The 12,160-nt window shown below is 41.8% G+C and overlaps 2 protein-coding genes across 2 annotated transcripts; both read left to right on the plus strand.

Moving 5' to 3' along the window:
* Positions 1-118: 118 nt before the first annotated feature.
* LOC133022018 (gamma-crystallin M3-like) lies at positions 119-875 on the plus strand. The gene is made up of 3 exons (XM_061089033.1): positions 119-163; positions 266-508; positions 597-875. The coding sequence occupies exons 1-3, from the start codon at positions 131-133 to the stop codon at positions 873-875; spliced, it is 555 nt and encodes a 184-aa protein (XP_060945016.1). The 5' UTR covers positions 119-130.
* A 1,556-nt stretch (positions 876-2,431) lies between these two features.
* Positions 2,432-3,187, plus strand: LOC133022017 (gamma-crystallin M3-like). Its single transcript, XM_061089032.1, has 3 exons — positions 2,432-2,476; positions 2,579-2,821; positions 2,909-3,187. Exons 1-3 carry the CDS (start codon positions 2,444-2,446, stop codon positions 3,185-3,187), a joined length of 555 nt encoding a protein of 184 aa, XP_060945015.1. The 5' UTR covers positions 2,432-2,443.
* The last annotated feature ends 8,973 nt before the right edge of the window (positions 3,188-12,160 follow it).

A 12,160-nucleotide genomic window follows, 5' to 3' on the forward strand; every position in this document is an offset into this window, starting at 1 on the left:
ATAATGAGTTGATGAGTAAGGGGTTCTCTGAGGGGGGCCACTTGTTTTGTCCATCCAGTCAGGTATAAAAGGAAAGGGTTAAACCATGGTAGTCAGTCAGTAGCGCAGAGTGAACACATCCACAGCCAACATGAGCAACACCGGCATGAACATGAGGGGAAAGGTGATTCTGATCAGCTTTTTTAATAAGCAGAAAATTACTTATTTTAATTTCACCTATCTTCTGTCTTTCACCATCTATCATATATGACTTCTTTTTTTCCAGATCATCTTCTACGAGGAGAAGAACTTCCAGGGTCGCAACTACGAGTGCATGAGCGACTCCTCCGACATGACCTCCTACCTGAACAGGTCCAACTCCTGCAGGGTGGAGAGCGGCTGCTTCATGGTCTACGACCGCACCAACTACATGGGAAACCAGTACTTCATGAGGAGGGGCGAGTACTCTGACTACATGAGCATGATGGGAATGAGGGACTGCATCAAGTCTTGTCGCATGATCCCCATGGTAACTACTCTGTCCGCTGAATATAATTAACTAGTACTTCTACAGCTCTGAAATTTTTCTGACGTGCATCTTTTATTCGGCGCTCCAGCACCGTGGCCAGTTCAGGATGAAGATCTACGAGAGGGAGAACTTCAGCGGTCAGAGCAACGAGCTGATGGACGATTGTGAGAACATCCAGGACCGCTACCGCATGTCCGAGTGCCAGTCCTGCCAGGTGCAGGACGGCCACTGGCTGATGTACGAGCAGCCCCACTACAGAGGCAAGATGATGTACATGAGGCCCGGAGAGTACAGGAGCTTCAGGGACATGGGCATGAGCGGCACCAGGTTCATGAGCATGAGGCGCATCACGGATTCCTGCAACTAAAAGTTCACTCAATGTCCAATGTCTGTAGCAAATGCCACTAAATAAAGAAATTGCTGCACTAAATGATTTTGTATGGAGCTTACTGCCTTATCACAAGATTGTTCACTACCACACAGAAATAAATGATGGGTCATTGAACTCAACATATTCAATGTGCTGTGTTTTTAATTCCATGACACATTTGTCTTTACAATTTAAAGATCAACTCAACAGACAAAGGAACCATAGACCTTCAGAAATGAAAAATTAATTAAAACGTAGGTTTTTAATTTGTCAAAGTAAAAAAATTAACGTGTCTGACAAATTTGACTTCTTTAAGGTGAGGTATCTAAGTTATAAGTCGTACAAATTAATATCACAAATCGTGAATGAATACACAGCTAGCTTTGACAACCATGCTACAATATATTGGTTCAAGCTAGTGACGTCTTGTTCCGGGTTTCAAAACCTGGATGAACATCTACAGCATCTGAGACACTTTGGAAAACTGTGATTTCAGAGGCGGCGTTGTGGTTGAGCCGTGAACAGGAGGAGCCTTTTAGTCATTTATACGATTAACAAGCTACAACTACAGTATCACACAACATTAATAGAAAGAACATGATAAATATATATACATATATAAACATAAACTAAAAGATAAAATGGCTTGGCCCTGTTGAGCTTCTTTGCTCTTGAGCCAATGGAAGCATGAAGCAAGCTGATGTTAGTTTGGTGTCGATGCATCATAGACAATAAACATAACTCTCATTAGGTCTACCTGACGATTTCTACGATTAAAAAGCTAAAACTATTAAAATTCTGTTTTGGAAAAAATGATCAAAGACCAGCTATAAGACAAAAAACTGAAGCAAAAGGGAGCCACTTACGAAACTAGCTGTTGTCCGTTGAACGTGACGGTTCGATGCCGGGCGGTTGGATCACTCTGAACCTGAAAGAACAACAGGATGAAGACAGATGACGTCTTTCGGCCGAATATCACTTTTCTCCACACAAGCACTTACTTCCTGCTTCTGACTCTCATGTGACTGAGCTGACCAATTAGAAGCCAGAAAGGCCCAAGAGGCAGATTCAACAAATCACTACAACTGTTGTCCCGATGTAAACATGTAAATGTATAAATAATGTGTAAACATACATATGTAATAACTTCACTGTAAAGTTTCATTGTCTCATGTTTGTTGTCGATGCAACATTTTATCCAATAAACATTTCCCTCATTACTTCTTGTCCTTCTGCGTTTGTAAGATGATGAAGCGAAAACTACAGAAATTCAGTTTCACGCTCCTTGAACATCGAGCACATATTTGAACTAAGAGACGAATAAGCATATTATTGAGCTATTTACCAACTGTGATGCGTAAGTTGTGCATCTGACGGAAGCTAATATGAGCCCTTTCACCCGCTTTTTACTCAAATCTGTGTTCTAGAGGCTTCAATAATGAGTTGATGAGTAAGGGGTTCTCTGAGGGGGGCCACTAGCTCTGTCCATCCAGTCAGGTATAAAAGGAAAGGGTCAAACCATGGTAGTCAGTCAGTAGCACAGAGTGAACACATCCACAGCCAACATGAGCAACACCGGCATGAACATGAGGGGAAAGGTGCTTCTGATCAGCTTTTTTAATCAGCTGAAAATTACATATTTTAATTTCAACTATCTCCTGTTTTTTACCATCTAACTTTTATGACTCATTTTTTTCCAGATCATCTTCTATGAGGAGAAGAACTTCCAGGGTCGCACCTACGAGTGCATGAGCGACTGCTCCGATATGACCTCCTACCTGAACAGGTGCCAGTCCTGCAGGGTGGAGAGCGGCTGCTTCATGGTCTACGACCGCACCAACTACATGGGAAACCAGTACTTCATGAGGAGGGGCGAGTACTCCGACTACATGAGCATGATGGGAATGAGGGACTGCATCAAGTCTTGTCGCATGATCCCCATGGTAACTACTCCGTCCACTGAATATTACTAACTAGTACTTCTACAGCTCTGACATTTTCTGACGCGCATCTTTCTTTTGGCTCTCCAGCACCGTGGCCAGTTCAGGATGAAGATCTACGAGAGGGAGAACTTCAGCGGTCAGAGCAACGAGCTGATGGACGACTGCGACAACATCCAGGATCGCTACCGCATGTCCGAGTGCCAGTCCTGCCAGGTGCAGGACGGCCACTGGCTGATGTACGAGCAGCCCAACTACAGAGGCAAGATGATGTACATGAGGCCCGGAGAGTACAGGAGCTTCAGGGACATGGGCATGAGCGGCACCAGGTTCATGAGCATGAGGCGCATCACAGATTCCTGCAACTAAAAGTTCACTCAATGTTCAATGTCTGTAGCAAATGCCACTAAATAAAGAAATTGCTGCACTAAATGATTTCGTATGGAGCTTACTGCCTTGTCACAAGATTGTTCACTACCACACAGTAATAAATGATGGGTCATTGAACTCAACATATTCATTGTGCTGTGTTTTTAATTCCGTGACACATTTGTCTTTACAATTTAAAGATCAACTCAACAGCCAAAGAAACCATAAACCTTCAGAAATAAAAAATTAAATAAAATGTAGGCTTTTAATTTGTCAAAGTAAAAAAAAGTTCACGTTTCTGACACATTTGACTGCTTTAGTGTGAGGCATCTAAACTATTAGTTGTACAAATGAATATCACAAATCGTGAATGAATACACAGCTAGCTTTGACAACCATGCTACAATATATTGGTTCAAGCCAAGGGGCAACATCCTTGGCTGATGAGGCCGATACGGAAGTGTAAAAAGCTGCCGTTCACTGGGTGACTGCTTTGCCTGGCTCCAAGAGGGAGCAAATCCCCATTGACTCCCATGTTTAAATGCCCGACTTAAGAGCAGACTTAAACCAGTTTACAGCCTGGTTAAAAAATTGGTTTTAGTTTCAATTTAGGATGAATCTTTTTGTAACTCCCTCATTTAAGCGATATAGAGGTTTGAAATTCATGTGACGTCACAGTCTGAGCGCCGACTGCCGCTTCCTATCCTGCTGCCTGCTTGGCTTCACCTGAGCTAACAGGCTAATCTCCGTCAGTGAACAGGACTTGAGACCACTCACACATCGGCTTAACAAATGACTTATATTGACATACACACACTTTAACATGTGGTCAGCTACACATCATGTTCACACACACACACACACAGACACACACACACAAGGCCAACATCTGAGGGAGGTGAGGCAGATAATGAGCAGACAAGGCCAAAACCCTCCCTCACACACACACAGCGGACAGATTAGACTAGAGGTTTTCATGCCTTTCTCAGTTTTCCATGAATCACTTCATTATATTAATTTCTAAGACGTCCTCTCTCCTGTGAGATCATCAGTCTTAGAATGCTTTGAGGCCAGAACACTATGACCTCTGGTAACCATAGCAATGGCGCGCACCTACAGCATCATCAACACGCAACGCCAGGAGGAGGACCAACGAGCCAGGAGGGCAGGACTGCCTTGTGAACCAGCCAACGAGGCAGTGCCGCGCGTACAAGAACCTCTGTCACGCTCAGTATATCAATATATAAGCTATGTACGGACTTTGTGTAAGCGCCATTTTTCCTTTGCAGCTTACTGTGTAGGATCAGTGGTCCATGCATCATCATTTGCTGGACACAGCAGTTTCCTGACCTGTGACCTCTGAATAAACCTGCTTAATTTTAACTTGAGAACGACGACTCCTGCCTTTGATTTCCACCCGCAACACTTAACTTACCCGGTTGAGCTTCTTTGTCCTCGAGCCAATGGAAGCATGAAGCAAGCTTAGTTTGGTGTCGATGCATCATAGACAATAGATGTTTGTTTTAGAAGTTCTCTACCTTTTTGGAAGGACCAGTTAATGGATCTTTCTAACATGGTTTTAAACCATGATGACATGTTACCATTTTAGGTGTGTTGATTCTGAAATTCTCAGGCTTTTTAAGTACTATTCCATATGTTTAGGTTAGTTATCCCCCTTCTTGGAATGATCTTTGACCAAGGGAATAGTCTCTGACCTGCTAAGGGATGGGTAAAGATTTAGCAGGCAACTTCAACTTAAGGTACCAAAACATGTCCATAATTAGGAAGAGACCCTATGTGTCACGTAATTTTATCTATAGTTTTGTTGTCAACACCTCCTCTATAAGAGTCTTCGTCTTGCAGAGGCAAAGCAGAATTTACTATTGGCGTGTGATTTCTCCGGGTATAACCATGGTGCCCGTCCTGACCTGTAAATCGTCTGTATAATAAACATATTATACAAACAAGAATGTGGTCTGCTGAGATTCCTTCATCATCATCAACTTCAACAACAACATCGACATCTCGGCTGCCCAGAATATACCATAGAACTTGGCGTCACGAACTTGGTCGAGCTGTGGCCTGCGGCATCTTCAGACAACTTCGACCATGGTGAGCATTTCTCTCTAGGCGGTTCAGTGTTTGGTGCAAGGTCACACCGTTTACGTACCTGTTTTGGGGGACATGTCTTGTTGTGTTGGTGTTTGAAGTGAAGCTCCGTGCTAAATTTGATTTTAGTTGCGAAGTGCACATCGCAAATACAAAAGGGGCATATTATAGAAAAGGTATACAAAGGGAAAAGGAAAGAAAAGTACTAAAGGTACAGGACATAGTTTAGAGTAGCTTAATTTTAACGATAAGGTGTGTTAAATGACATTGTGCAAGATTAAGAAAATGGTACCTCAATTTCTTAACAGTAAGACATGTGTGTATTAGTCACTGCGTGTCAGTTTGCTAAGGTAACAAATTGGGGAAAACCTGGATCCAGGGATTTTGAATAAATAAATACATGTAAAGTGATAAGTGACAGAGTAATAAGAGAGAAATATAAGATTAAGGGAAATGATCTTGGAATAAGCCGGAGAATTTCGATAGTAAAGCCCTCAGAGAGGAGCTGTTAGATTGGGCCGTGAGACCTCACCACAGGTCAGTTTAATAACTGAAGATTGTAAAATTTAATAAAAATTCGATTACATGTTTTAACTGTGAACATTTGTTGACGAACAAGTGTCTGATGAAGCCTCTCATCGAATAATATCTAAATCTCATACGGTAGTAGACATTTTTAAATAGAAATAGAGCGAAAAAGCGGCGAGAGGCATGCTGTGTGACCGTGATTTGAATGAGTGGTTTTTGGGAGTGCTGTTTATGTTCTTGAGTTAAATTTGCAGTGTTTTTTGGATGTGTGTGCCAGGATTGAATCAATTTAACTGAATAAAAACAAATGAGGACTAAAATGAAGTGGCACTCTATGTGCCACGTCATTTTATCTATATTTTTGTTGTCAACACCTCCCCTATAAGAGTCTACGTCTGGCAGAGGCAAAGCAGACTTCACTATTAGCGTGTGATTTCTCCGGATATAACCATGGTGCCCGTCCTGACCTGCAAATCTTCTGTATAATAAACATATTATACAAACAAGAATGGGGTCTGCTGAGATTCCTTCATCATCATCAACTTCAACAACAACATCAACATCTCGGCTGCCCAGAATATACCATAGAACTTGGCGTCACGAACTTGGTCGAGCTGTGGCCTGCGGCATCTTCAGACAACTTCGACCATGGTGAGCATTTCTCTCTAGGCGGTTCTGTGTTTGCTGCAAGGTCACACCGTTTAAGTACCTGTTTTGGGGGACATGTCTTGTTGTGTTGGTGTTTGAAGTGAAGCTCCGTGCTAAATTGGATTTTATTTGCGAAGTGCACATCGCAAATACAAAAGGGGCATATTATAGAAAAGGTATACAAAGGGAAAAGGAAAGAAAAGTACTAAAGGTACAGGACATAGTTTAGAATAGCTTAATTTCAATGATAAGGTGAGTTAAATGATATTGTGCAAGATTAAGAAAATGGTACCTCAATTTCTTAACAGTAAGACATGTGTGTATTAGTCACTGCATTTCAGTTTGCTAAGGTAACAAATTGGGGAAAACCTGGATCCAGGGAATTTGAATAAATAAATACATGTAAAGTGTTAAGTGACAGAATAATAAGAGAGAAAAATAAGATTAAGTGAAATGATCATGGAATAAGACGTAGAATTTCGATAGTATTGACAATACACCACTGTTCACACACATACACACACTTTAACGTGTAGTCAGATACACATAGCGTAAACACACAAACATAACACATAGTTCTTCTCCTGCTTCTCAACCTCAGAATGGTTCATACTCCTTAAAAAGGGAGTCTGCCTTAGCGGACAGATAACAGGTTTTCAAACCTCTGGCTTCATGAATCACTTCATTATATTAGTTCTGAGACTCCCTCACACACACACAGCGGACAGATTAGACTAGAGGTTTTCATGCCTTTCTCACAGTTTTCTATGACCTCACTTCACTTCACACACACATAAAATAAGCACACACGCGAGGCAATATGATCATGAACTCTAGTAACCGACACCGCTTGCACGTCATCACGCAACGCCAGGAGGAGGACCAAACGACGCCAGGAGGACGACCCGACGAGATCCGACCAATCCCAATCCAAGAAGAACCTCTGTCAAGCCCAGTATCGATATATAAGCTTTGTACGCACTCTGACTAAACGCCATTTTTTCCTGTACAGGATCAGTGGACCATGCATGATCATTTGCTAGACACCGCAGTTTCCTGACCTGTGACCTCTGAATAAACCTGCTTAATTTTAACTTGAGAACGACGCCTCCTGCCTTTGATTTCCACCCGCAACAATAGTAAATCCCCCAAGATTGTAGAATTTAAAAAAAATTTGATTGCATGGTCCCACTGTGAACATTTGTCGACGAACAAGTGTCTGATGAAGCCTCTCATTGAATTATATCTAAATCTCATGCGGTAGTAGAAATTTTAAAATAGAAATAGAGCGAAAAAGCGGCGAGAGGCATGCTGTGTGACTGTGATATGAATGAGTGGTTTTTGGGAGTGCTGTTTATGTTCTTGAGTTGAATCTGCACTGTTTTATGGATGTGTGTGCCAGGATTGAATCAATATAACTGAATAAAAACATATGAGAGGACTAAATATTAGAGATGAGCCGGATACTCGGCTGAAACGAGTATCCGGTACGGATAAAGCACTTTTGCCGAGTACGATTATTATACGAGTAATCAGAGTCATTATCTGTGCTCGGACTGAATGAAAATCCTCACACAGCGTCACAGCGCTCCCATTCACACACGGCTCTGCTCATTCACTCACAGAACAGCTCTCTGTCTCTCAGTCACTCAGGTTCACTGCGCATCGGGACTGTTCCATAGGCTCAGTCAAGGCAGCAGAAATGATTCGTTCATTTCCCGACTGGGTCTTCGGGTACGAGTCTTTGGAAAATTTTTCACGAGACCTGCATTGGCTCAGTAGAGGAGCGCTGCAGATGTAGCGAGGGACGTTCACTGTCTCCCGGAGAAATTAACACTCCGTGTTTCCAGCACAGAAAGACGCGAACCACATCCGTCCACAAGTCACAATGACTGGCCCCGTTATTTTCACTTTACATTCACACCTACTTTACAGTAAAGTAAACCTCTATTAAATACAGTACAACACGACAGTTTGTATGGTTTGAAATTGTCATTTATTATTACACTGGCATTTAATTATCACGGCAAACAATTACACTGCACTAAACTTTAAGTGTTAATGTAAAGTGAAAATAACAAAACCAGTCTGTATGACTTGCGAACGAATACAATTCACGTCTTTCCACACCAAAAACACAGAGTGCTCATCTCTCCGGAAGACAGCGTCCCTCGCATCTCACTCACACACACACACAAACACCCACACACACACACACCTGGTGTGGAAATAAATTTAAAAAAATAAAAATAAAAAAATCATAAAAAAATTTCAAAGTTAAAAAGAAAGTTATGTTGAACCAGCCCACTTCCGGGTTAAATCACACCCACTTCCGGGTTGGGCCCCGCCCACTCAGAGTACGGATACGGATAATTCATATGGTTAACAGATACAGATACAGATAATGCTTGTTGGGGGAGACTCCCAGTGTGCTGACCATCAGACAATGGGTCATAAAACTTGAGACCAGCCTCGGGTACCCCTCACATAAAATTCCAGCATGGAGATCTTATCTCCATGTGGAAGCAAATCACTTCCTGGATCCTTCGAAGTAAGCCGCTCCCTGAGACTTGACTTCTGACCTTTCAATTGGCCGAGGGCCACACTAACCCTTGACCCCTCCTCCAGGGGGCCGGTACTCTTTGAGAAGGTACAAAAGGTGCTGAACTCACAGAAATCATTCTCTTCTACTCCGATGCTGACGTTGTACTAGACCCCCCCCCGGGGGTCTTCCTAATTAACCCAGCAATCTAATGGAGGCGATAAGACGTTTATTTTAACTCATTTCATTTATTTCTTTTATCTCAGTCAAAGTTTTATTCTGATAGGACTTTTTGCTGTTTTAACTTGAAGGACCGAAACAGGAAAGTGCACCCGCGGGACGGACTCCGGCACTTTCCACAGACTTTCTTTTTCCAACACGATCTTCAACCGGCTCCACGCAGCCGCACATCCCTGAAGAAGAAGACCACGCTTTATCCCGTCACGGAGCATGACTGATCCGCTCCTGCCCAGCTGCGGTGCTCACGGGAGCCCGCCTGAGAGACCACAAGCTGTTCACTGGACTTCCGGGATATTGGCGCGGAACGCGCATGCACCCCACGAAACTATGGTTACAGTAAGAGAGGCTTAAACTGTCTGGGCAGATGTTAGTTTTAATACGTAGCGTTTTGTTATTTGCTTGCGGAACCTCCGTGTTTCTTCATTGTTTTAGCCGTGACGAGCCGGCTACTCCGAGCCGCTACTTCCGGTTTCCGGTTTCACGGCAATGTTTTGTGTTACAGTGCATAAGCGCCGCGAGAAAAGCCTCCGGCCGCGCTGTTAACGTCTGTGTGAGTCTGCAGTGATTTTACCGATCAGAACCTCAGCCCACAACGTTTGCTTGAGGGCTGAGGGGTGAACCACTGTTAACTTATCTATGGCATATTTTTAAGAGCTTTGTTCTCTCCTTGCATGCGCTCTCTCTCTCTCCTTCTTAGCCGACCTATACACCCGTTCCGATCTGTATTTAGAATACAGTTCACGTAACATAGTTAAATCTATATTTAAAGGGCCTGAACGCATCTGGCCGCCATTTTGAAGCCAAAACTAAGCTAGAACAAAGAACCCTTTTGTTCTGCCTCCTCCTTGTGTCTCACACGTGGTCCGGCGGCCATTGGAGATAATTCATCTCTAGACCCGCCCTCCATTCTGGCTCTAAATTCATAACGGTTCAGCCATCTTGTTTTGTAGTCACAACCATTTTGAGAGTTTTTAGGCCTTGATTCCACGAATCATGATCGGCCGCCATCTTAGATGTGACGTCACGACGTGACTGCGTCATCGCCACGCCCCCTTCTTTTTCTCTCGCTCTCTCTCACACACACACACACCCACACAGACACATTGATAGACACAGACAGATACACACACACAGATACACATAGATGAATACATGTGTTTTCTAAATGGTGATAAGTTGCTGTTGTTATCTTTGAAATATCGGAGTTTGTTAAAAAGATGAATCATTAAATAACACTAACTTTATTTCACATGCACACACATAGACACACACACACACAGAGACACTTTGACACAGACACACACACACAGAGACAGACATACATAGGTAGACCGCAGTTTTACATGTATTTTCTGAATTGTGATAAGTGCTGCTGCTGTGTTTATCTTTGAAATATTGGAGTCTGTTAAAACGATGAATCATTAAATAACATTAACGGTATTTCCCCTTTTTAATAAATGCTTTTGTAATTAAAGTATCTGTAGTCTGTGATTATTTGTGCATAAGTGTGTGAATACAGCTGGATTATGATTGCCTGTGCTCGAACTTAGAAGCCTTCACTGTTTATTAAGTAATCGTTAATATTAAAATATTGAGATTATTAATTTGACATTTATCATTATGAGACTGATAATTATAGTTTGACTCGTTGGTCCCTGTAACCAGGGTGGTGCCCCTCTACGATAAGTTATGGCCTTATAAATTTTTTAATTGTTTTTAATAAATAATCTTTTATTATTTTAATAATCATATTTCATGATTATTAATAATTAGCCAACGTCAAGTCCTTTTGCACAACATGCTGTACTCGCTCATCCCTACTAAATATAAGCCTCGTTATAATATTATAAGCCCCTATTTAAGGGGACTAATGCCATGAGCTGCTCTTATAACGCAGATGTAATGAAACAATGAATCTCCTTAGGAGGACTTAATACATATACCACTAATTCCCTCCACTGGTTCCGATTTTCTCCATGTGCTGGTGTGCGTGTATGATGAATGTGGACATTGCTGTGTGAGAAAAAAGGGGGGGGGAAATGCAGCAGGTTTGTGTGACCTAAAGTTAATAACAAAAGGTTTTATGATGATTAAATATATATATTGGGCTTGTGGATGGGAAATTTGATAACTTATAAGGACAGATATTTTGTTCTCTGTATTACAAAGCAAACGGCCCGATTTGGGGGACTATTGCATGAATCTGTATTCCTTTGTCTCCACAAGCCCCCATCTTTTTGGTGTGTCTGTGACTCTCGTGAATGAACATTCCTCTGCACCGCTCCTGTTAGGAGCAGGGAGGGGAGTTTAGAAACGTGAGGGGGATTTGCACTGTAATTAACAAACCTTCTGTGAGAAACAGGGACAGGCTCACATAGTTTTTAAAAACAATTCTTTAATGGGGTTTTAGTTTAAGCTAAAATAGACAATTTGTTTGTTTATTTCTTTGTGGTAAAGCGAGACTGTGCTGACAGTATTAGGAAATAAAATTGCTTGTTTAATTCAGCTAGATTGGATATGTCTGTAGTTCTAGACAAATCTTTCACTGCTGGAACTTTTTTGTTTAATTTGGTTTTCACTGAATTCAACAATACTTAGTTAAGAGTTTAATTTGACATTTTGGACTTTAAATAATTGATAAAGATAATTTTGATAGAAGGAGAGATAGTCAGAATTTTTTTTTAAGTTGATAATGTGAGGAGATTGTTTGCATTGATTAGACTACCAATATGCTTTTATTTAGAGTGTCCATATCTTCACTAAGGGTTGATATAAATAAGAAAAACAAGTCTGTTTTTCCTCACTGGGAGTGACACGTGCGATGCACAGACGGAGAATCATAAATATATATTTGTTTACGAAAGGACTGTTGAGTTATTAATACAGCCATGAATAAATAAACTATT

The sequence above is a fragment of the Limanda limanda genome, chromosome 16 (genome assembly GCF_963576545.1).
Source record: "Limanda limanda chromosome 16, fLimLim1.1, whole genome shotgun sequence".
NCBI lineage: Eukaryota > Metazoa > Chordata > Actinopteri > Pleuronectiformes > Pleuronectidae > Limanda > Limanda limanda.

What these genes read in the sequence shown, in the direction of transcription:
- LOC133022017 (XM_061089032.1), top strand. Translation starts at nt 2,444, where the DNA reads ATGAGCAACACCGGCATGAACATGAGGGGAAAG. An exon ending in GCATGAACATGAGGGGAAAG is followed by an intron (nt 2,477 to 2,578) that starts GTGCTTCTGATC and finishes ATTTTTTTCCAG; the next exon opens with ATCATCTTCTATGAGGAGAA. An exon ending in CTTGTCGCATGATCCCCATG is followed by an intron (nt 2,822 to 2,908) that starts GTAACTACTCCG and finishes TTGGCTCTCCAG; the next exon opens with CACCGTGGCCAGTTCAGGAT.
- LOC133022018 (XM_061089033.1), top strand. Translation starts at nt 131, where the DNA reads ATGAGCAACACCGGCATGAACATGAGGGGAAAG. An exon ending in GCATGAACATGAGGGGAAAG is followed by an intron (nt 164 to 265) that starts GTGATTCTGATC and finishes CTTTTTTTCCAG; the next exon opens with ATCATCTTCTACGAGGAGAA. An exon ending in CTTGTCGCATGATCCCCATG is followed by an intron (nt 509 to 596) that starts GTAACTACTCTG and finishes TCGGCGCTCCAG; the next exon opens with CACCGTGGCCAGTTCAGGAT.